This window comes from Chiloscyllium plagiosum, unplaced genomic scaffold, assembly GCF_037043375.1.
Source record: "Chiloscyllium plagiosum isolate Xiang-an unplaced genomic scaffold, Cpla_swu_hap1 HiC_scaffold_24, whole genome shotgun sequence".
Taxonomy (NCBI): Eukaryota; Metazoa; Chordata; class Chondrichthyes; order Orectolobiformes; family Hemiscylliidae; genus Chiloscyllium; species Chiloscyllium plagiosum.
This window is the reverse complement of record NW_028270162.1, coordinates 59,372,816-59,398,297: the sequence shown is the minus strand read 5'-3', so window position 1 is coordinate 59,398,297 and position 25,482 is coordinate 59,372,816. Positions and strand designations below refer to the sequence as shown.

Below are 25,482 nucleotides of genomic sequence, written 5' to 3'. Positions count from 1 at the left end.
CTCCTGTGGGATAAAGGGGGTTGGGGGGCATTTCCAGGATTGCAAGCTGTAACTAATGGAGTGCTGCAGGGATCAGTTCCAGGGCACCAGTTATTTAGAGTACAGATTAAATGATGAAAAACTGAATACCCTGCAGCCAAGTGAGTGGCACGATGACCCAGTGGTTAGCACTGCTGCCTCACAGCGCCAGGGACCCGGGTTCGATCCCCGCCTCAGGCAACTGTCTGTGTGGAGTTTGCACGTTCTCCCTGTGTCTGCGTGGGTTTCCTCCGGGTGCTCCGGTTTCCTCCCACAGTCCAAAGACGTGCAGCTCAGGTGAATTGGCTGTGCTAAATTGTCCATTGCATCCAGTGATGTACAGGCTGGGTGGGTTACTGAGGGAGTCGAGGAATATGGGCAGTGGAAGATCAATCTCAGCAGTTAGTGGGCCACATGACCATGAGGTGGAGCACTGCGCACACATTCAAACCGACTTCGGACCTGAAACATTCACTCGGACTTTTCTCCCCAGATGCTGCCAGACCTGCTGAGCTTTCCCTGCAGTTTCTGGTTTAGTTTCTGATTTACAGCATCCGCAATTCTTTCAGTTTTGGTTCAAACTCTGTGTGAGTGTGTCTGTGTCTGTGTGAGTGAGTCTGTGTGTGTGATTGTATCTGTCTGTGTGATTGTGTGTGTCTGTGTGAGTGTGTGTGTGTGTCTGTGCGTCTATGTGAGTGTGTGTGTGTCTGTCTCTCTGTGTCTGTCTCTCTGTGTCTGTCTCTGTGTGTGTGTGTGTGTCTGTGTCTCTGTGTCTGTGTGAGTGTCTCTGTGTGTGTGTGTGTCTGTGTGTGTGTGTCTGTGTCTCTGTGTGTGTCTGTGTCGCTGTGTCTGCATGTGTGTCTGTGTCTGCATGTGTGTGTGTGTCTGTGAGAGTGTGTGTGTGTGTGTGTCTGTGAGAGTGTCTGTGTGTCTGTGTGAGAGTGTGTGTGTCTGTGCGTCTATGTGAGTGTGTGTGAATGTCTGTCTCTGTGTCACTGTGTGTGTGTCTCTCTTTGTGTGTCTCTCTGTCTGTGTGTCTGTGTCTCTGTGTGTGTCTGTGTCGCTGTGTCTGCATGTGTGTCTGTGCCTGCATGTGTGTGTGTGTCTCTGTGTCTCTGTCTGTGTCTCTGTGTGTGTTTGTGTCGCTGTGTCTGCATGTGTGTCTGTGTCTCTGTCTGTGTCTCTGTCTGTGTCTCTGTGTCTCTGTGTGTGTCTGTGCCTGCATGTGTGTGTCTCTGTGTCTCTGTCTGTGTGTCTGTGTCTCTGACTGCATGTGTGTCTCTGTCTGTGTCTGTGTCTCTGTCTGTGTCTGTCTGTCTCTGTCTCTGTGTGTGTCTCCATGTGTGTGAGAGTCTGTGTGTGTATGAGTGTCTCTGTGTGAGTGTCTGTGTCTGTGTGTGTGTCTCTGTCTGTGTGTGTGTCTCTGTCTCTGTCTGCGTGTGTGTCTGTGTCGGTGTGTGTCTGTGTCGGTGTGTCTCTGTGTGTGTGTGTCTCTGTGTGTGTGTGTCTCTGTGTGTGTGTGTCTCTGTGTGTGTGTGTCTGTGTGTGAGTGTCTCTGTGTGTGTGTGTGTCTCTGTGTGTGTGAGTGTCTCTATCTCTGGATAAACATGGATGCTGGGCTCTATGTGAGTGTGAGTGTCTCTGTCTCTGGATAAACATGGATGCTGGGCTCTGTGTGAGTGTGAGTGTCTCTGTCTCTGGATAAACATGGATGCTGGGCTCTGTGTGAGTGTCTCTGTCTCTGGATAAACATGGATGCTGGGCTCTGTGTGAGTGTAAGTGTCTCTGTCTCTGGATAAACATGGATGCTGGGCTCTGTGTGAGTGTGAGTGTCTCTGTCTCTGGATAAACATGGATGCTGGGCTCTGTGTGAGTGGGAGTGTCTCTGTCTCTGGATAAACATGGATGCTGGGCTCTGTGTGAGTGGGAGTGTCTCTGTCTCTGGATAAACATGGATGCTGGGCTCTGTGTGAGTGTGAGTGTCTCTGTCTCTGGATAAACATGGATGCTGGGCTCTGTGTGAGTGTGAGTGTCTCTGTCTCTGGATAAACATGGATGCTGGGCTCTGTGTGAGTGTCTCTGTCTCTGGATAAACATGGATGCTGGGCTCTGTGAGTGTGAGTGTCTCTGTCTCTGGATAAACATGGATGCTGGGCTCTGTGTGAGTGTGAGTGTCTCTGTCCCTGGATAAACATGGATGCTGGGCTCTGTGTGAGTGGGAGTGTCTCTGTCTCTGGATAAACATGGATGCTGGGCTCTGTGTGAGTGTGAGTGTCTCTGTCTCTGGATAAACATGGATGCTGGGCTCTGTGTGAGTGTGAGTGTCTCTGTCTCTGGATAAACATGGATGCTGGGCTCTGTGTGAGTGTGAGTGTCTGTCTCTGGATAAACATGGATGCTGGGCTCTGTGTGAGTGTGAGTGTCTCTGTCTCTGGATAAACATGGATGCTGGGCTCTGTGTGAGTGTCTCTGTCTCTGGATAAACATGGATGCTGGGCTCTGTGTGAGTGGGAGTGTCTCTGTCTCTGGATAAACATGGATGCTGGGCTCTGTGTGAGTGTGAGTGTCTCTGGATAAACATGGATGCTGGGCTCTGTGTGTGTGTGAGTGTCTCTGTCTCTGGATACACATGGATGCTGGGCTCTGTGTGAGTGTGAGTGTCTCTGGATAAACATGGATGCTGGGCTCTGTGTGTGTGTGAGTGTCTCTGTCCCTGGATAAACATGGATGCTGGGCTCTGTGTGAGTGTGAGTGTCTCTGTCTCTGGATAAACATGGATGCTGGGCTCTGTGTGAGTGTCTCTGTCTCTGGATAAACATGGATGCTGGGCTCTGTGTGAGTGGGAGTGTCTCTGTCTCTGGATAAACATGGATGCTGGGCTCTGTGTGAGTGTGAGTGTCTCTGTCTCTGGATAAACATGGATGCTGGGCTCTGTGTGAGTGTCTCTGTCTCTGGATAAACATGGATGCTGGGCTCTGTGTGAGTGTGAGTGTCTCTGTCTCTGGATAAACATGGATGCTGGGCTCTGTGTGAGTGTGAGTGTCTCTGTCTCTGGATAAACATGGATGCTGGGCTCTGTGTGAGTGTCTCTGTCTCTGGATAAACATGGATGCTGGGCTCTGTGTGAGTGTGAGTGTCTCTGTCCCTGGATAAACATGGATGCTGGGCTCTGTGTGAGTGTGAGTGTCTCTGTCTCTGGATAAACATGGATGCTGGGCTCTGTGTGAGTGTGAGTGTCTCTGTCTCTGGATAAACATGGATGCTGGGCTCTGTGTGAGTGTGAGTGTCTCTGTCCCTGGATAAACATGGATGCTGGGCTCTGTGTGAGTGTGAGTGTCTCTGTCTCTGGATAAACATGGATGCTGGGCTCTGTGTGAGTGTGAGTGTCTCTGTCTCTGGATAAACATGGATGCTGGGCTCTGTGTGAGTGGGAGTGTCTCTGTCTCTGGATAAACATGGATGCTGGGCTCTGTGTGTGTGTGAGTGTCTCTGTCTCTGGATAAACATGGATGCTGGGCTCTGTGTGTGTGTGAGTGTCTCTGTCTCTGGATAAACATGGATGCTGGGCTCTGTGTGATCCGATGCCCCGTGCGAAGTGGGTGAAAGATGGTCTGCTTTGTTTCTGTGTCTTACTGCCCCATGGTGGTGTCTATCCCGTGCTCACTGACTCCCCTTCCTGTCCCTGCAGCCCCTCGGTGTTGGCTATGACCCATTGGAAGGTTCGCCCGCGCTCACCGCTTGGCGTGATCGGGTGAAGACGGCAGTCGGCAGAGATTTATTCGACAAGACCCACGAAGGAGTCCTCACAGCCCTGGATACGCTCAAGTCTCTGTCCCAGAGCCAGCCTGAAACCCTGGCAGCTTTAAAAACCAACTTCATGAAGTACTTCAAGTAAAATGGCAACGAGTTCACAACACAGACCCCAACTCTCCCCCTCACAGTGCAGTAAAACGACTGCTTCCACCTACATCCTGAACAGCCACATCAATCTGCTCTCATCTTCTGGATAATAGAGAATAAAGATCCAACTAAACCTGGTCATCACATGGTTCCTTACTGACTTCTTCCAACTTCAGTCACGGAGAATGTTATGCCCCGCGATATAACCGAGGGGAACAGCAGGGTAAAGGTTGAAGGGAAAGGTTTCCTCCAGTGTGTCAATGGAACATTGGGTTCCCAGGTCATGACCCAGGAAGCAGTATCGAATCAGGCTCTTGGGAATTAAACAGACCAAGGGAATCAGTGTCCCGTTTCGGAAAGGGGGAGGTGTGTGATGGGAGCGTTTGGGGAAGAGCGATCAGAATATTAATGTTCCAGTCGTCATGGGACAAGCCTTTACCAAACCCAGTGCCACGTTTCCAGGTGGGCTGCCTGTAAAGTTCCCAAGGCCACCTTCCTGTCCGGCCCTGATTGTACAGGCAGGGTCGAGGACAGACTGCCCATCCTTTCCTCTGGTTGACACCCCCAAGTGTCCATCTCTCAGTTGGCGGTAATTTTGAGGTGGCTGGGTGGAGTTGGGGATGGTCACCCTGTTCAAAGCTTCAGGTGGGTGAGGGGATACTGCCCTGAAGGACCCTCCTGCCAAATTAGGCAGCCCCATCCCACTAAAACCCTCCCCCTGTAGATTAGTCTGATGCCACCAGGCTCTCTGTCAAAACCCCAACTTCCTCAGCACCGCCTCTCTATCAGGTCGCCTGCACCGACTTTATCTTGGACTCCAGGATCTAGAATCTGGGGACTGTGTGTAGTCCCCAGATCGTTGTTCATTGGGTGGGACGACAGAGCTGTGATTGGCTGGATTGAGGTGGATCTTCCATCTGATCAAGGGACAGAATCCCCCTGTCTCCATCCAATTACAGCTTCCATCAAATGTGACAGGTGCAGAAAACGTGTTACCCACCAGACCCTGCCCATGGGTCAGGAGTACAGTCAGGAGTGAAATAACGCAATGGGGGGAGGGATGGTTTCAGGGAGCTTTGAAATTAGCTGGGTTTGAGAAGATTTGTAACTCAGGTTGAGGTTTTGGATGTAGGTTTGCTCGCTGAGCTGGAAGCAATGCTGAAAATTCCTGCTTTCTATTTATATGTTTGGAAATGACATCACCAACCCAAAGAAACCCAAACATATGAACAGAAAGCATTGCTTCACCTGAGGCCCACTGAAGATGTTACCTCGTAGGGTGATGAAACGTCTGGAAATGAACCTTCCAGCTCAGCGAGCTTTGGAATCTCAGATCGGGAAATGAAGTTGGACACTAGCAGTGAGATACTTTCCAAAACTAAGAGCATTTCCATGCAAAGTACACATTCCCATGAGGGAAGAAGATCGCAATTTGAAGTTAGAGGTTGCTGGGCGAGACTGAAATACTGGCTCAGAATTACAGCTTCAGGATGATGCTGTGGAAACCAAGCTGCTGACAATAAAACAGGGACTGGATTGCGAATGGTGAGCCACGGGGGTACCAGTGTGAGTGTGTTGCAGGAGCTTTCACACTGGGCAGTGCCATTGACCAGTCTCACAGGCTGCTTCGATGCCAATATTTGCCCTTGTGTGTGTGAGAAACAAAGCTCACAATATAATAAATTTCAGTCCGAGTCAAATTCTGAAGCAGCGAATTTTACAGAAATGTTATTGCAAGAAGGGGTGACTAGGAAGTAGCCACCCCGATCCAGAAATTAGAGTCACAGAGTCATAGAGATGTACAGCATGGAAACAGACCCTTCGGCCCAACCCGTCCATGCCGACCAGATATCCCAACCAAATCTAGTCCCACCTGCCAGCACCCGGCCCATATCCCTCAAACCCTTCCTATTCATATACCCATCCAAATGCCTCTTAAGTGTTGCAATTGTACCAGCCTCCACCACTTCCTCTGGCAGCTCATTCCATACACGTACCACCCTCTGCATGAAAAAGTTGCCCCTTAGGTCTCTTTTATATCTTTCCCCTCTCACCCTAAACCTATGCCCTCTAGTTCTGGTCTCCCCGACCCCAGGGAAAATACTTTGCCTATTTATCCTATCCATGCCCCTCATAATTTTGTAAACGTCTATAAGGTCACACCTCAGCCTCCGACGTTCCAGGGAAAACAGCCCCAGCCTGTTCAGCCTCTCCCTGTAGCTCAGATCCTCCAACCCTGGCAACATCCTTGTAAATCTTTTCTGAACTCTTTCAAGTTTCACAACATCTTTCCGATAGGAAGGAGACCAGAATTGCAAGCAATATTCCAACAGTGGCCTCATCAATGTCCTGTACAACCGCAACATGACCTCCCAACTCCTGTACTCAATACTCTGACCAATAAAGGAAAGCATCTTCTTCATTATCCTATCTACCTGCGACTCCACTTTCAAGGAGCTATGAACCTGCACTCCGAGGTCTCTTTGTTCAGCAACACTCCCTAGGACCTTACCATTAAGTGTATAAGTCCTGCTCAGATTAGCTTTCCCAAAATGCAGCACCTCACATTTATCTGAATTAAACTCCATCTGCCACTTCTCAGCCCATTGGCCCATCTGGTCCAGATCCTGTTGTAATCTGAGGTAACCCTCTTCACTGTCCACTACACCTCCAATTTTGGTGTCATCTGCAAACTTACTAACTGTACCTCTTATGCTCGCATCCAAATCATTTATGTAAATGACAAAAAGTAGAGGGCCCAGCACCGATCCTTGTGGCACTCCACTGGTCACAGGCCTCCAGTCTGAAAAACAACCCTCCTCCACCACCCTCTGTCTTCTACCTTTGAGCCAGTTCTGTATCCAAATGGCTAGTTCTCCCTGTATTCCGTGAGATCTAACCTTGCTAACCCAGTCTCCCATGGGGAACCTTGTTGAACGCCTTACTGAAGTCCATATAGATCACATCTACTGCTCTGCCCTCTTTGTTACTTCTTCAAAAAACTCAATCAAGTTTGTGAGACATGATTTCCCACACACAAAGCCATGTTGACTAACCCTAATCAGTCCTTGCCTTTCCAAATACATGTACATCCTGTCCCTCAGGATTCCCTCCAACAACTTGCCCACCACTGAGGTCAGGCTCACCGGTTTATAGTTCCCTGGCTTGTCCTTACCACCCTTCTTAAACAGTGGCACCACGTTAGCCAACCTCCAGTCTTCTGGCACCTCACCTGTGACTATCGATGATACAAATATCTCAGTAAGAGGCCCACAATCACTTCTCTCGCTTCCCACAGAGTTCTCGGGGATACCTGATCAGGGTTGATAAGTGTGGTGCTGGAAACATGCAGCAGGCCAGGCAGCATCCGAGGAGCAGGAGAATCGACGTTTCGGGCATCAGCCCTTCTTCAGGAATGAGGCTGGTGTGCCAAGCGGGCTGAGATAAAAGGTGGTGGGGGCGAGGGGATTTGGGGGAGGGGCGCTGGGAATACGACAGGTGGAAGGAGGTGAGGGTGAGGGTGATAGGCCGGAGAGGGTGTGGGGACGGAGAGGTTGGGAAGAAGATTGCATGTCAAGAAGGCGGTGCTGAGTCCGGGGTCTGGGACTGAGGTAAGGTGGGGGGAGGGGAAATGAGGAAGCTGGAGAAATCTACATTCACTCCATGTGGTTGGAGGGTTCCCAGGGGCTCAGCGATTTCCTCTCTCACCTCCCTCATCAATCTGGGCTAGGTCCCATCCAGTCCTGGGGATCTGTCTACCTTAATATCCTTTAGCCTACCCAACACATCTTCCTGCCCTATGTCAACAGGATCCAGAATAAACAAACTTCTATCTCTAACCTCAACATTCATCATGTCCCTCTCCTCAGTGATCACTGATGCAAAGTAATCATTGAGAATCTCACCCATTTTCTCAGGTTCGACACACAACCTTCCTTCCTTATCCTTTAGTGGACCAACCCTTTCTCTGGTTACCCTCTTGCTTCTTATATAAGAGTAAAAGGCCTTGGGATTCTCCTTAATTCTGCTCGCTAAAGTTATTGCATGACCCCTTTTAGCCGCTTGATTCCTCATTTAAGATTGGTCCTACTCTCCCGATATTCCTCCAAGACCCATTCTGTTCTGAGCTGCCTGGACGTTATGTACGCTTCCCTTTTCCTCTTGGCTAGTCGCACAATTTCTCCTGTCATCCACAATTCACAAATCTTACCTTTCCTATCCCTTGTTTTGAAAGGGACATGCCTATCCTGCTCTATCTTCAACCTATTATGGGCGGCACGGTGGCACAGTGGTTAGCACTGCTGCCTCACAGCACCAGAGACCCGGGTTCAATTCCCGCCTCAGGCGACTGACTGTGTGGAGTTTGCACGTTCTCCCCGTGTCTGCGTGGGTTTCCTCCGGGTGCTCTGGTTTCCTCCCACAGTCCAAAGATGTGCAGGTCAGGTAAATTGGCCATGCTAAATTGCCTGTAGTGTTAGGTAAAGGGTAAATGCAGGGGTATGGGTGGGTTGCCCTTCGGCGGGGCGGTGTGGACTTGTTGGGCCGAAGGGCCTGTTGCCACACTGTAATCTAATCTAATCTAATCTAATCTATCTTTGAAAGCCTCCCACATATCAAACATTGACTTTCCTTCAAATAGCTGTGTCCAATCCACATTTCCCAGCTCCTGCCTAATTTTGATATAATTGGCTTTGGCCCAGTTTAACACTCGTTGCTTAGGACCATTCCCATCTTTGTCTATGAGTATTCTAAAGCTTACAGAATTGTGGTCACTATTCCCAAACAAATCCCCCACTGCAACTTCGATCACCTGGCCTGATGCATTCCCCAACACCAGCTCCAATATGACCCCTTCCCTTGTCAGAATATTGACATACTGCTCTAGAAAACTTGCCTGGACGTTCCTTACAAATTCTGCCCCGACCAGACCTCTGATACTAAGTGTATCCCAGTCAATGTTGGGAAAATTAAAATCTCCCATTACCACCACCCCGTTGCCTCGACACCTTTCCATAATCTGTTCACCTATTTGTTCTTCGACCTCACGCTCACCGTTCGAAGGCCTGTAATACAGCGCCAACAATTTAACTTATTTCTCAGCTCCACCCATAATGCCGCACTGCTCAAGCCCCCCATAGTGTCGCCCTTTAGCACAGCCCTGATATCATCCCTGACCAGCAATGCAACTCCTCCCCCCCATTTTACTCCCCTCCCTGTCCTGTCTGAAGCATCTATGTCCTGGAACATTTATTTGCCAATCACGCCCTTCCTTCAACCAAGTCTCTGTGATCACAATAACGTCATACTCCCAGGTACTAATCCAAATCCTAAGTCCATCTGCCTTACCCACTATACTCCTTGCATTAAAGTACATGCACTTCAGGCCGTCAGTTCTTTTGCATTCATCTGCTCACTGCCTCCTCTTCCCCTTGGTAATGCTAACTTTGTGATCCTGACAGTCTCCAGTGTCCACCTCACTGTCTAGTAGCCTTCTCTTCTGGTTCCCAGCCCCCCTCCTGCCAAATTAGTTTATAACCTCCCCAAAAGCAGGAGCAAAAACTCCCCCAAGAACATTAGTTCCAGTCTGGTTCACATATAGACCATCCAATTTGTAATAATCCCACCTTCCCCAGAACCGGTCCCAATGTCCCACAAATCTGAACCCCCGCCCTCCTCCACCATCCTTTAACCCACTTGTTCATCCTGCCTATGGTTTTCATTTCTGTGCTGGCTAGCCCATGGCACAGGGATGTCTCAGATTGGCTGCAGGACATTCTGAAGGGGGAAGGTGAACAGCCGGCTGTCGTTGTGCATGTAGGCCCCAATGATATCGATAATAAATGGGATGAGGTCCTACAAGCAGAATTTAGGGAGTTAGGAGCCAAGTTAAAGAGTAGGACCTCAGAGGTAGTCAGGGTAGAAATGAAAGACGAGGCAGGATGAATGCGGGGTTTGAGAGATCGTGCAGGAGGGAGGGGTTCAGACTTTCGGGACATTGGGACTGGATCTGGGGAAGGTGGGACTATCACAAAGCAGGTGGTCTACACCTGGGCAGGGCTGGAACCAATGTCCTAGTGGGTGCTTTTGCCAACCCTATTGGGGAGGGTTTAAACTAATGTGGGAGGGGGATGGGAACCAAATGAGCAGGTTAGTGGACAGCAAGGAGGTAGTAACTAAAGCCTGTGAGGAACTAGATAATGAAGTCAGCGTGACTAAGGGGAAGAGTAGGCAGGGAGCAGGTGATGAACACAAAGGCACTGCTGGTCTGAGGTGCATTTGTTTTAATGCAAAAAGCATAGTAGGTAAGGCAGATGAACTTAGGGCTTGGATTAGTACCTGGGAGTATGATGTTATTACTATTACTGAGACTTGATTGAGGGAAGGGCATGATTGGCAACTAAATATCCCAGGATATCGATGCTTCAGGTGGGATAGAGAGGGATGTAAAAGGAGTAGAGGAGCTGCATTACTGGTCAGAGAGGATATCACAGCTGTGCTGAAGGAGGGCACTATGGAGGACTCGAGCAGTGAGGCATATTGGGCAGAGTTCAGAAATAGGAAGGGTACAGTAACAATGTTGGGGCTGTACTACAGGCCTCCCAACAGTGAGTGTGAGACAGAGACAAATATGTCAACAGATTATGGAAAGATGTAGCAGCAACAGGGTGTTGGTGACAGGAGATGTTAATTTTCCCAACATTGACTGGGATTCACTTCGTGTTAGAGGCCTAGATGGAGCATAATTTGGAAGGAGCATCCAGGAGGGCTTTCCAGAGCAGTATGTGAATAGTCCAACTCAGGAAGGGGCCATGCTGGGCCTGGTGTTGGGATTGAGCCTGACCAGGTGGGTGAAGTATCAGGAGGGGATTACTTTGGGAATAGTGATCACAATTCCTTAAGTGTTAGAATACTCATAGACAAAGACGAGAGTGGTCCTCAAGGAAGAGCTAAATTGGGGGAAGGCCAATTATACCGAACTTCGGCAGGAGCTGGGGAAGGTGGATTGGGAGCAGCTGTTTGAGGGTAAATCTACATTTGATAGATTAGATTACTTCCAGTGTGGAAACAGGCCCTTTGGCCCAACAAGTCCACACCGCCCCGCCGAAGCGCAACCCACCCATACCCCCTACATTCACCCTTTACCTAACACTACGGGCAATTTAGCACGGCCAATTCACCTGACCTGCACATCTTTGGACTGTGGGAGGAAACCGGAGCACCCGGAGGAAACCCACGCAGACACGGGGAGAACGTGCAAACTCCACACAGTCAGTCGCCTGAGGCGGGAATTGAACCCGGGTCTCTGGTGCTGTGAGGCAGCAGTGCTAACCACTGTGCCACCATATGCCACTCACGGTGGGAGGCTTTTAAAGAGAGATTGATTAGAGTTCAGGACAGAAATGTCCCTGTGTAAATGAGAGATAGAAATGGTAAGATTAGGGAACCATGGATGAAAAGCGAAATTGTGAGACTCGCTAAGAGGAAAAAGGAAGCATACACAATTTCCCAGTGACTGAAGACAGACGGAGCTTTAGAGGAATATTTGGAATGTAGGACCAATCTGAAATGAGGAATGAAGAGGGCTGAAAGGGGTCATGGAATATCTTCAGCAAACAAGGTTAAAGCAAATCATAAAGCCTTTTATTCATATGTAAGGGGCAAGGGAATAAGAAGCAATTAGAGAAAGGGGGGTTGTCCCACTCAAGGACAAAGGAGGAAGGTTATGTGTGGTGTCAGAGAAAATGGCTGAGATTCCTAATGAGTACTTTGCGTCAGTATTCACTGAAGAGAGGGACAAGACGGATGCTGAGGTTGGGGATGGATGTTTGATTACTTTAGGTCAAGTCGGGAGAAGGAGGGAGGAAGTGTTGGATATTGTAAAAAGCATTAAGGTGGTCAAGTCCCCAGGTCCGGATGGGGTCTATCCCAGGTTATTGGGGGAAGTGAGAGAGGAAATAGCTGGGGCCTTAACAGATATCTTTGCAGCATCCTTGAACATGGGTAGGTCCTGGAGGACTGGAGAATTGCTAATGTTGTCCCCTTGTTTAGGAAGGGTAGCAGGGATAATCCAGGTAATTATAGACCGGTGAGCCTAACATCAGCTTTAGGGAAGCTGCTGGAGAAGATACTGAGGGATGGGATCTATTTACATTTGGAAGGAAATCAGTGATAGGCAACATGGCTTTGTGCAGGGAAGGCCATGTCTGACCAACTTAATAGAATTCTTTGAGAAAAGGACAAAAGTTAATTATGAGGGAAGGGCTGTAGATGTCATATATATGGACATCAGTAAGGCGTTTGATAAGGTTCCCCATTGAAGGCTGATGGAGAAAGTGAAGTCGCATGGGGTCCAGGGTGTACCAGAGAGATGGATAGAGAACTGGCTGGGCAGCAGGAGACAGAGAGGAGTAGTGGAAGGGAGCTCCTCAAAATGGAGCCCTGTGAGCAGTGGTGTCCCACAGGGATCCATGTTGGGACCACTGTTGTTTGTGATATACATCAATGGTCTGGAGGCAGGTATGGGTGGTCTGATTAGCAAGTTTGCAGATGGCACTAAGATTGGTGGAGTAGCAGATAGTGAAGGGGTCTGTCAGAGAATACAGCGGAATACAGATAGATTGGAGAGTTGGGCAGAGAAATGGCAGATGGAGTTCAATCCGGGCAAATGTGAGGTGATGCATTTTGGACGATCCAATTCAAGAGCAACCTATACGGTAAATGGAAAAGTCCTGGGGAAGTTAGTGTACAGAGAGATCTGGGTGTTTAGGTCCATTGTTCCCTGAAGGTGGCAACACAGGTCAGTAGAATGGTCAAGGAGGCATACGGCCTGCTTTCCTTCATCGGGCGGGGTATTGAATACAAGAGTTGGCAGGTCATGTTCCAGTTGTATAGGACATTGGTTCGGCCACATTTGGAATACTGCGTACAGTTCTGGTCGCCACATTACCAACAGGATGTGGATGCTTTGGAGAGGGTGCAGAGGAGGTTCACCAGGATGTTGCCTGGTATGGAGGGTGCTAGCTAAAAAGGGAGGTTGAGTAGGTTAGGATTAGGTTCATTAGAAAGACGGAGGTTGAGGGGGGACCTGATTGAGGCCTACAAAATCATGAGAGTCATGGACAGGGTGGATAGCAAGAAGCTTTTTCCCCAGAGTGGGGGCCTCAGTTACTAGGGGTCATGAGTTCAACAAGAAAAGTTTAAGGGAGATATACGTGGAAAGTTCTTTACACAGAGGGTGGTGGGTGCCTGGAACACGTTGCCAGTGGAGATGGTAGAGACGATAGCATCATTTAAGATGTATCTGGGCAGATACGTGAATGGGGAGGGAGCAGAGGGATACAAATCCTTAGAAAATAGGCGACTGGTTTCGATAGAGGATCTGGATCAGTGCAGCCGTGGAGCATCAAAGGGCCTGTTCCTGTGCTGTAATGCTCTTTGTTCTTTTAGCCAGTGTTTCCAACTGTTTCTCGACCTGACATGGAATGAATGGAATGGTCTGAAGACTGTGATGCTGGGAAGCACTGGAGGAGCCCGAGATGGTCCATCGACTTGGCCCTTCTGGCTGAAGATTGGTGCGACAGCTTCAGCCTTACCTTTTACTCTGATGTGCTGGCCTCTTCCATTAGCGATGACTCCATCTGCCTCCCCTGGTCACCCATTCAACAATCAATGGGGAAACACTGTGAATGATGACTCCTCTCTCGTGACCGTTCCATCGTTTTGAAATGGACTGTTTGTCTCTCTCCTGACTTTCTGTTTTCTGTTAAAACCCCCTCTATTGGTGGAATTGGCAAGGATTGATGAGAAATGGGAAGGCTGGGCACTGCCTGATAGGCAGGCAGCATGGAGTGGACCTTACTCCCCAGCAAGGTTCAAAGTTCATTCAAAGAGCACACGCAGCACAAAGGGTTTGGTGCCTGGCCAAGACCATGCCAGGGGAGGGGAGGTTGGGGGGGTGGGGGAGCGGCGTTTGGACAGCTCGACCCAGTGGAATTGCGAAAGTTAAACATTGCGAGCTGGATGACAGCTCAGATTGAGGCAGCCCGTCCCTGCTCACCTCCTTACACTCAGCTACAGGCCGCTCTGCTATAACGCACATTTCATTAATGCAAACTCGCTGTCACTGGATTGACAAATTGGGGGCACGGTGAACTTTGAAAACGTAGTTTGTTGAGAATGTGAACCCGGCCCCATTAGTTTCAATGGTGCTGCTACTGCGCGATTTTCTTATAACACGGGGTTGCAACAGAACGGAACTACCCACGTTATCACAGAACCAACCGTATACAAATGTAACTTTCAGCTAACTAATGCCCAAACACCTACTCAGCTGGATGGGACAGGTCGTTTTCTGATGTTTAAAAGACTTTCTCTTTAAGGACAGTCAGTTTATCGAGAAAGAGTGAGATTTAGCTCTTTGGGATCCAGGGGTCAAAGGGCATGGGGAGAAAGCAGGAACGGGGGACTGAGTTGGACGATCAGCCATGATCACATTGAATGGCTGGGCATAGAGATGGACAGCAAAGAAAGAGACCCTTCGGTCCAACCCGTCCATGCCGACCAGATATCCCAAACTCATCTCGTCCCACCTGCCAGCACCCAGCCCATATCCCTCCAAACCCTTCCTATTCATATACCCATCCAAAAGCCTTTTAAATGTAGCAATTGTACCAGCCTCCACCACTTCCTCTGGCAGCTCATTCCACACACGTACCACCCTCTGTGTGAAAAAGTTGCCCCTTAGGTCTATTTTATATCTTTCCCCTCTCACCCTAAACCTATGCCCTCTAGTTCTGGATTCCCCCACCCCAGGGAAAAGGCTTTGCCTATTTACCCTATCCATGCCCCTCATAATTTTGTAAACCTCTGTAAGGTCACCCCTCAGCCTCCGACGCTCCAGGGAAAACAGCTCCATCCCATTCAACCGCTCCCTATAGCTCAAACTCTTCAATCCTGGCAACATCCTTATAAATCTTTTTTTGAACCCCTTTCAAGCTTAACAGCATCTGTTTTATAGTGGGGAGACCAGAACTGTACGCAACATTCCAACAGTGGCCTAACCAGTGTCTTGTACAGTCACAACATGACCTCCCAACTGCTATACTCAATACTCTGACCAATAAAGGAAAGCATACCAAACACCTTCTTCACTATCCTACCTACCTGCGACTCCACTTTCAAGGAGCTATGAACCTGCACTCCAAGGTCTCTTTGTTCAGCAACACTCCCTCGGACCTTACCATTAAGGGTATAAGTCATGCCCTGGGTTGTCCTACCAATATAGTCTGTGTTGGCTCAGACCCCGATACAATTCCATTCTGAACCAAACGGGTTCAGTAGCTACCTGCCAACAGGGGCCAATGGTGGGCAGTCTGAGCAGGTGACAAGGTGTTGTACTGTCTGTCTAACTTCACCTTTACACAGTCAGCAAATAGAAAGCAAGTTGAACTCCCGAGTGAACTATGAGGCACTGCACCCAGCAACCCCCAACCCCCCCCTCCCCACCCCCACCCCCCCCCCACACACACACACACACACACACACTGTCCCACTTAACCTTCAGTCCCTTCCTCTCTGCTGTGTGTTTGTGGGAACTGGGGGAGGGATTGGTTTGACATCAGACAAAGACTGAGCTGCTGATTCCCTGAGTCTTGTTATTCTGCAAAGTCTGGAAGCAGCAGCATGGGTTTGGAGCTGTACTTGGATCTGCACTCACAGCCCTGCCGGGCTGTCTACATTTTCGCCAAGAAGAATAACATTGTGTTTGAGTTTAAGCAGGTCGATCTGTTTGCAGGTAGGACAGAGAGCTCACTCTGACCTCAGCTGTCTCTGCTAGATTGTAGGAAATCTGTTTTCATTCCTCTCTCCTGCCACTCTGCAGCTCTGCTAATCAGGGTGAAGGACTGTGGATGGAGTAAATCTCAAACTCAGTTCTGAACAGGAGCTGCACTGGAGCCAAAAATGTTCATTCTGGTTCTATCGGAATTGCCCAGACCTGCTGCGTTTCTCCAGCACTCTCTGCTTCTCCCCCTAATATTTCTCTCAAGTTTGCCTCCCTCTCCTTTTCTTTCCCTCTGTCACGCCTTCATCACCACCTCTCTGATCTCTCCCTGATCAGTCTCCCCCCTTCCCTCACCCTCCACCCCCTCCTCTCCCTCCCCCTCCCCCTCGCCCTCCCGCTCCCTTCCCCCCAATCCCCAATCAGGCTGTCCCATGGATAGGTGAGGTGTCACCATGGGGCATGTGAAACTGCCTGATACCATCTGCTCCAGTTTCCTGTGTCTTGTATTGTCTGCAGGTCAGCAGTACAGTGAGGACTTTGGCAAAGTGAATCCCCTCAGACTGGTGCCAGCGCTCAAGGATGGAGCTTTCACCATGGGAGAGAGGTGAGGGCATGCTTCTGTGTTCAAAACAAACACTGCTCTGACCCTGAGACAGAGAGTGACCCTGAGACAGTGTCCCTGAGACAGAGTGTCCCTGAGACAGTGTCCCTGAGACAGTGTCCCTGAGACAGAGAGTGACCCTGAGACAGTGTCCCTGAGACAGTGTCCCTGAGACAGAGTGACCCTGAGACAGAGAGTGTCCCTGAGACAGAGAGTGACCCTGAGACAGAGTGTCCCTGAGACAGAGAGTGACCCTGAGACAGAGAGTGTCCCTGAGACAGTGTCCCTGAGACAGAGTGTCCCTGAAACAGAGAGTGACCCTGAGACAGAGAGTGTCCCTGAGACAGAGTGACCCTGAGACATTGTCCCTGAGACAGAGAGTGTCCCTGAGACAGTGTCCCTGAGACAGAGAGTGACCCTGAGACAGTGTCCCTGAGACAGAGTGTCCCTGAGACAGAGAGTGACCCTGAGACAGAGAGTGACCCTGAGACAGTGTCCCTGAGACAGAGTGTCCCTGAAACAGAGTGACCCTGAGACAAAGAGTGACCCTGAGACAGAGAGTGTCCCTGAGACAGAGTATCCCTGAGACAGAGTGACCCTGAGACAGTGTCCCTGAGACATTGTCCCTGAGACAGAGCGACCCTGAGACAGAGAGTGTCCCTGAGACAGAGTGTCCCTGAGACAGAGAGTGTCCCTGAGACAGAGTGTCCCTGAGACAGAGTGACCCTGAGACAGAGTGTCCCTGAGACATTGTCCCTGAGACAGAGCGACCCTGAGACAGAGAGTGTCCCTGAGACAGAGCGACCCTGAGACAGAGAGTGTCCCTGAGACAGAGTGACCCTGAGACAGAGACTGTCCCTGAGACAGAGAGTGTCCCTGAGACAGAGAGTGACCCTGACACACACAGTGTCCCTGAGACAGTGTGACCTTGAGACAGCATCTCTTACACACAGAGTGACCCTGAGACATTGTCCCTGAGACAGAGAGTGACCCTGACACAGAGAGTGACCCTGAGACAGAGAGGTTCCCTGAGACAGAGAGTGACCCTGAGACAGAGTGACTCTGAGACAGAGAGTGACCCTAACACACACACTGACCCTGAGACAGAGTGAACCTGAGACAGAGAGAGACCCTGAGACAGTGTGACCCTGAGACAGTGTCCCTGACACACAGAGTGACCCTGAGACAGAGTGACCCTGAGACATTGTCCCTGAGACAGAGAGTGACCCTGAGACACAGTGATCCTGAGACACAGTGACCCTGACACACAGAGTGACCCTGAGACGTTGTCCCTGAGACAGAGAGTGACCCTGACACAGAGAGTGACCCTGACACAGAGAGTGTCCCTGACACAGAGTGACCCTGAGACATTTTCCCTGACACTCAGTGTCCCAGAGACAGTGTGTGACCCTGAGACAGAGTGACCCTGAGACAGTGTACCTGACACACAGAGTGACCCTGAGACAGTGTCCCTGAGACACAGTGCCACGTGATAGAGAGTTGAGGAATAGGGAGAGAGAACAGTTAAATGCGTGGCTACAGGGATGGTGCAGGAGGGAGGGATTCCAGTATTTGGATAACTGGGGTTCTTTCTGGGGAAGGTGGGACCTCTATAAACAGGATGGTCTACACCTGAACCTGAGGGGCACTGGTATTCTTGGCGGGAGGTTTGCTAGTGCTCTTGGGGGGGGTTTAAACTAACTCTGCAGGGGCATGGGAACCTAGACTGTAGCTTTAGGGTGCAGGACCTGGAGTGTAGGGAGGTTAGGAACATGGCATCAATCTCAAAGGAGGGTGCCTGTAAACAGGAAAGTGGCTTGAAGTGTGTATACTTCAATGCAAGAAGTATACGAAATAAGGTAGGTGAACTTGCAGCGTGGGTTGGTACCTGGGACTTCGATGTTGTGGCTATTACGGAGACATGGGTAGAACAGGGACAGGATTGGCTGTTGCAGGTCCCAGAGTTTAAATGTTTTAGTAGGGTCAGAGGTGGGGGTAAAAGAGGGGGAGGTGTGGCATTGCTTGTCAAAGATAGAATTACAGCGGTGGAAAGGACGATGGATGAAGACTCGCCATCTGAGGTAGTTTGGGCTGAGGTTAGGAATAGGAAAGGTGAGGTCACCCTGTTAGGAGTTTTTTACAGGCCTCCTAATAGTCCTAGAAATGTAGAAGAAAGGATTGCGAGGATGATTCAGGAGAAGAGTGAAAGTAATAGGGTGGTTGTTATGGGGGACTTTAACTTTCCAGATATTGACTGGGAAAGCTATAGCTCTAGTTCGTTAGATGGGTCGGTGTTTGTCCAATGTGTGCAGGAGGGTTTCCTGACACAATATGTAGACAGGCCAACAAGAGGTGAGGCCATACTGGATTTGGATCTGGGTAACGAATCAGGCCAGGTGTTAGAATTAGAGGTAGGTGAGCACTTTGGGGACAGTGACCACAATTCGGTGACTTTTACTCGAGTGATGGAGAGGGATAAGTGTGCACTGCAGGGCAAGAGTTATGGCTGGGGGCAGGGAAATTATGATGCGGTGAGGCATGACTTAGGATGCGTGGCTTGGAAAAGTAAGCTTCAAGGCAAGGGCGTAATTGATATGTGGAGCTTGTTCAAGGAGCAACTATTGAGTGTCCTTGATAACTATGTACCTGTCAGGCAGGGAGGAAAGGGTCGTGTGAGGGAGCCGTGGTTTAATAAGGAATTGGAATCCCTTGTTAAATGGAAGAGGGCGGCCTATGTAAAGATGAGGCGTGAAGATTCAATTGGGGCGATTGAGAGTTATAAGGTAGCCAGGAAGGACCTGAAGAGAGAGCTAAGAGCAGCAAGGAGGGGACATGAAAGGTCCTTAGTTGGTAGGATTAGGGAAAACCCTAAGGCTTTCTATAGGTATGTCAGGAATAAAAGAATGACTAGGGTAGGAATAGGTCCAGTCAAGGATAGTAGTGGGAAGTTGCGTGTGGAGGCTGAAGAGATTGGGGAGACACTGAATGAATACTTTTCGTCAGTATTCACTCAGGAACAGGACATTGTTGTCAATGTGAATACTGAGTCACAATTAATTAGAATGGACGGCTTTGAGGTATGTAGGGAAGAGGTGTTGGAAATTCTGGAAAGGGTGAAAATAGATAAGTCCCCTGTGCCTGATGGCATTTATCCTAGGATTCTCTGGGAAGCAAGGGAGGAGATTGCAGAGCCATTGGCCTTGATTTTTATGTCCTCGTTGTCTACAGGAGTAGTGCCAGAAGACTGGAGGCTAGCAAATGTGGTTCCCTTGTTCAAGAAGGGGAGTAGGGATAACCCTAGTAACATAGACCGGTGAGTCTCACTTCTGTTGTGGGCAAAGTCTTAGAGAGAATTGTAAGGGATAGGATTTATGAACATCTGGATAGGAATAATGTGATCAAGGATAGTCAGCATGGTTTTGTGAAGGGCAGGTCGTGCCTCACAAACCTTATTGAATTCTTTGAGAAGGTGACTAAGGAGGTGGACGAGGGGAAAGCGGTAGATGTGGTGTATATGGATTTTAGTAAGGCGTTTGATAAGGTTCCCCATGGTAGACTACTGCAAAAAATACGGAGGTATGGCATTGAGGGTGAGTTGGAGGTTTGGTTAGGGGTTGGCTGGCTGGAAGAAGACAGAGGGGAGTAGTTGATGGTAAAGGTTCATCTTGGAGTGCCGTTACTAGCGGTGTTCCGCAAGGATCTGTTTTGGGACCATTGCTGTTTGTCATTTTTATAAATGACCTGGAGGAGGGGCGAGAAGGTTGGGTGAGCAAGTTTGCGGATGATACGAAAGTCAGAAGAGTTGTTGACAGTGAGGAAGGATGTGGCAGGTTACAGCGGGATATAGATAAGCTGCAGAACTGGGCAGAAAGGTGGCAAATGGAGTTCAATGTAGCTAAGTGTGAGGTGATTCACTTTGGTAAGAGTAACAAAAAGATGGGGTACTGGGCTAATGGTTGGATACTTGGTAGTGTGGATGAGCAGAGGGATCTTGGTGTCCATGTACACAGATCTTTGAAAGTTGCCACCCAGGTAAATAGTGCGGTGAAGAAGGCATATGGCGTACTGGCTTTTATTGGTAGAGGAATTGAGTTCCGGAGTCCTGAGGTCATGTTGCAGTTGTATAAGACTCTGGTGCGGCCGCATCTGGAGTATTGTGTGCAGTTTTGGTCGCCATACTATAGGAAGGATGTGGAGGCACTGGAACGGGTGCAGAGGAGGTTTATCAGGATGTTGCCTGGTATGGAAGGAAGATCGTATGAGGAAAGGCTGAGGCACTTGGGGTTGTTTTCATTGGAGAAAAGGAGGTTTAGGGGTGACTTGATAGAGGTGTACAAGGTGATTAGGGGTTTAGATAGGGTTGACCGTGAGAACCTTTTTCCATGTATGGAGTCAGCTATTACGAGGGGGCATAGCTTTAAATTAAGGGGTGGTAGGTATAGGACAGATGTTAGGGGTAGGTTCTTTACTCAGCGAGTCGTGAGTTCATGGAATGCCCTGCCAGTAGCAGTGGTGGACTCTCCCTCTTTATGGGCATTTAAGCGGGCATTGGATAGGCATATGGAGGATAGTGGGCTAGTGTAGGTTAGGTGGGCTTGGATCGGCGCAACATCGAGGGCCAAAGAGCCTGTACTGCGCTGTATTTTTCTATGTTCTATGTATCCCTGAGGCAGAGTGACCCATCGACAGAGTGTGTCCCTGAGACAGAGTGTGACGCTGAGACAGAGTGACCCTGACAGGGAGTGTCCCTGAGACAGAGAGTGTCCCTGAGACAAAGTGACCCTGAGACACAGAGTGTCCCTGAGACAGAGTGTCCCTGAGACAAAGTGACCCTGAGACAGAGAGTGTCCCTGAGACAAAGTGACCCTGAGACACAGAGTGTCCCTGAGACAAAGTGACCCTGAGACAGAGAGTGTCCCTGAGACAAAGTGACCCTGAGACACAGAGTGTCCCTGAGACAGAGTGTCCCTGAGACAAAGTGACCCTGAGACAGAGAGTGTCCCTGAGTCAAAGTGACCCTGACAGGGAGTGTCCCTGAGACAGAGAGTGTCCCTGAGACAAAGTGACCCTGAGACACAGAGTGTCCCTGAGACAGAGTGTCCCTGAGACAAAGTGACCCTGAGACAGAGAGTGTCCCTGAGACAAAGTGACCCTGAGACAGAGTGTGTCCCTGAGACAGAGTGACCCTGAGACAGATGTCCCAGAGACAGAGTGTGACGCTGAGACAGAGTAACCCTGACAGGGAGTGTCCCTGAGACAGAGTGTCCCTGAGACAAAGTGACCCTGAGACAGAGAGTGTCCCTGAGACAAAGTGACCCTGAGACACAGAGTGTCCCTGAGACAAAGTGACCCTGAGACAGTGACCCTGAGACACAGAGTGACCCTGAGACGCAGAGTGACCCTGAGATAGGGAGTGACCCTGACACACAGATTGACCCTGAGACAGAGTGTGACCCTGAGACAGTGTCCCTGACACAGAATGACCCTGAGACAGTGTCCTTGATAGAGAGTGTCACTGAGACAGAGCATGTCCCTGACAGACAGTGTGTCCCTGACAGACTGAGTGACCCTGAGACACAGTGACCCTGAGACACAGAGTGTCCCTGACACAGAATGACCCTGACACAGAATGACCCTGAGACAGTGTCCTTGATAGAGAGTGTCACTGAGACAGAGCATGTCCCTGACAGACAGTGTGTCCCTGACAGACTGAGTGACCCTGAGACACAGTGACCCTGAGACATAGAGTGTCCCTGACACAGAATGACCCTGACACAGAATGACCCTGAGACAGTGTCCTTGATAGAGAGTGTCACTGAGACAGAGCATGTCCCTGACAGACAGTGTGTCCCTGACAGACTGAGTGACCCTGAGACAGAGTGACCCTGAGACACAGTGACCCTGAGACACAAAGAGTGACCCCGAGATAGAGAGTGACACTGACAGAGAGTGATAATAACGGACTGTCTCTCTGATTCTCTCCTGAAGTGTGGCGATTCTCAAATACCTGGCGTGTAAATACAAGACACCCGACCACTGGTACCCGGCTGATCTCCAGAGGCGTGCCCGAGTGGATGAGTATCTGGCCTGGCAGCACATGACCGTTCGATATCAGGGATGCAGGATATATGTGTTCAGGGTAACATCACCAATGTCTTATAGGGAACCCATATACTGGGGATTATCAGGGGATGTTTAATGGGGTTGATGGAGAATGTTTATTGGGGAGGACAGGAATGTTTCTTGGGGATTACAGGGGGATGGTTATTGGGGATTACAGGGGGTTGTTTATTGGGGATTACAGGGGGATGTTAATGGGGTTGATGGGGATGTGTTTATTGGGGATTACACGAGGATGGTTATTGGGGATTACAGGGGGGTGGTTATTGGGGATTACAGAGGGGTGTTTATTGGGGATTACAGGGGGATGTTTATTGGGGATTACAGGGGCATGGTTATTGGGATTACAGGGGGAGGGGTATTGGGGATTCCAGAGGGATGTTTATGGGGGATTACAGGGGGATGGTTATTGGGGATTACAGGAGGATGTTTATTGAGGATTACAGGGGCATGGTTATTGGGGATTACAGGGGAGGGTTATTGGGGATTACAGGGAGATGTTTATTGGGGATTATGGGGGATGTTTATTCGGGGATTACAGGGTGATGGTTATTGGGGATTACAGGGGGATGGTTATTGGGATTACAGGGGGAAATTTATTGGGCATTACTGCGGGATGTTTATTGGGGATTCCAGGGGGATGTTTACTGGGGATTACAGGGGGATGTTTATTGAGGATCACAGGGAGGTTTTTATTGGGGATGACAGGGGGATGGTTAATTGGGAATTACAGGGGGATTGTTATTGGGGATTGCAGGGGGATTCAAGGAACAGGAGAATCGACGTTTCGGGCATAAACCCTTCTTCAGGAATCCAGAAGAAGGGCTTATGCCCGAAACGTCGATTCTCCTGTTCCTTGGATACTGCCTGACCTGCTGCGCTTTTCCAGCTCTGATCTCCAGCAACTGCAGTCCTCACTTTCTCCCCGATTGCAGGGGGATGTTTATTTGGGATTGCAGGGGGAGTGTTTATTGGGGATTACATGGGGATGGTTATTGTGGATTGCAGTGGGATGGTTATTGGGGATTACAGGGAGATGTTTATTGGGGATTACAGGGGAAGGTTTTTGGGGATTACAGGGGGATGTTAATTGGGGACTGCAGGGGGATCGTTATTGGGGATTGCAGGGGGATGGTTATTGGGGATTACAGGGAGATGTTTATTGGGGATTACAGGGGAAGGTTTTTGGGGATTACAGGGGGATGTTAATTGGGGACTGCAGGGGGATCGTTATTGGGGTTTGCAGGGGGATGTTTATTTAGGATTGCAGGGGGATGGTTATTGGGGATTACAGGGGGATGTTTATTGGGGATTACAGGGGGATGGTTATTGGGTATTTCAGGGGAATGGATATTGGGGATTACAGGGGGAGTGTTTATTGGGGATTACAGGGGGGTGGTTATTGGGGATTACAGGGGGATGTTTATTCGGGGATTACAGGAGGATGGTTATTGGGGATTACAGGGGGAAGGTTATTGGGGATTCCAGGGGGAGAATTTATTGGGGATTACAGGGGATGTTTATTGGGGAGTACAGGGGGATGGTTATTGGGATTACAGGGGGATGTTTATTGGGGATTACAGGTGGATGTTTATTTGGGATTACAGTAGGATGTTTATTGGGGATTACAGGGGGATGTTTATTGGGGTTTACAGGAGGATGGTTATTGGGGATTACAGGGGGAAGGTTATTGGGGATTCCAGGGGGAGAATTTATTGGGGATTACAGGGGATGTTTATTCGGGGATTACAGGAGGATGGTTATTGGGGATTACAGGGGGAAGGTTATTGGGGATTCCAGGGGGAGAATTTATATGGAATTACAGGGGGATGTTTATTGTGGGTTACAGGGGGATGTTAATTGGGATTACAGGGGGATGGTTATTGTGGATCACAGGGGGTTGGTTATTGGGGATCACAGGGGGTTGCTTTTTGGGGATAACGGGGTTGTTTATTGGGGATTACAGGGGGATGTTAATTGGGATTACAGGGGAATGGTTATTGGGTATTTCAGGGGAATGGATATTGGGGATTACAGGGGGAGTGTTTATTGGGGATTACAGGGGGATAGTTATTGGGGATTTCAGGGGGGTGGTTATTGGGGATTATAGGGGATGTTTATTCGGGGATTACAGGAGGATGGTTATTGGGGATTACAGGGGGAAGGTTATTGGGGATTCCAGGGGGAGAATTTATTGGGGATTACAGGGGATGTTTATTGGGGATTACAGGGGGATGTTTATTTGGGATTGCAGGGGATGGTTAATGTGGATTGCAGTGGGATGGTTATTGGGGATTACAGGGGGATGTTTATTGGGGATTACAGGGGGATGTATATTGGGGATTACAGGGGATGTTTATCGGGGATTACAGGGGATGTTTATTGGGGATTACAGGGGGATGTATATTGGGGATTACAGGGGATGTTTATTGGGGATAACAGGGGATGTTTATTGGGGATTACAGGGGTGTAGGTATTGCGGATTACAGGGGGAGGGGTATAGGGGATTACAGGGGGTGTTTATTGGGGAATACAGGGTGATGGTTATTGGGGATTACAGGGGGATGGTTATTGGGGATTACATGGGGATGGTGTTTGAGGATTACATGGGGATGGTGTTTGGGGATTGCAGGGGATGGTGTTTGGGGACTTACTGGGGGATGTTTTTTGGGGATTACAGGTGGATGGTGTTTTGGGGATTACATGGGGATGTTTATTGGGATTGCAGGGGATGGTTAATGGGGATTACAGAGGATGTTTATTGGGGAATACAGCGGGATGGTTATTGGGGATTACAGGCGGATGTTTATTGTCGTTTTCAGGGGGATGTTAATTGGGATTACAGGGGGATGGTTATTGGGGATTATCGGGGGATGGTTATTGAGGATTACAGGGGAATGTTTATTGGGGATTACAGGGGATGTTTATTGAGGATTACAGGGGGATGGTTATTGGGTATTACATGGGGATAGTTATTGGCGATTACAGGGGGATGGTTATTGGGGATTACCGGGGGTGTTTATTGGGGATTACAGGGGGGTGTTTATTGGGGATTACAGGG

The 25,482-nt window shown here is 49.4% G+C and overlaps 2 protein-coding genes across 2 annotated transcripts in view; both read left to right on the top strand.

The window, feature by feature from the left end:
* The window catches only part of LOC148145766 (glutathione S-transferase theta-3-like), a 14,807-nt gene extending 10,751 nt beyond the window's left edge, over positions 1-4,056 (top strand). The window contains exon 5 of the mRNA XM_088000235.1: positions 3,707-4,056. Coding sequence (XP_087856361.1) covers positions 3,707-3,913 — 207 coding nt within the window. The 3' untranslated portion in view covers positions 3,914-4,056. The remainder of the gene's footprint in view (positions 1-3,706) is intronic.
* An 11,459-nt stretch (positions 4,057-15,515) lies between these two features.
* LOC148145765 (glutathione S-transferase theta-1-like) overlaps positions 15,516-25,482 on the top strand; it is a 45,359-nt gene continuing 35,392 nt past the window's right edge. Inside the window, exons 1-3 of the mRNA XM_088000233.1 lie at positions 15,516-15,712; positions 16,217-16,304; positions 22,290-22,440. Coding sequence (XP_087856359.1) covers positions 15,601-15,712; positions 16,217-16,304; positions 22,290-22,440 — 351 coding nt within the window. The 5' untranslated portion in view covers positions 15,516-15,600. The remainder of the gene's footprint in view (positions 15,713-16,216; positions 16,305-22,289; positions 22,441-25,482) is intronic.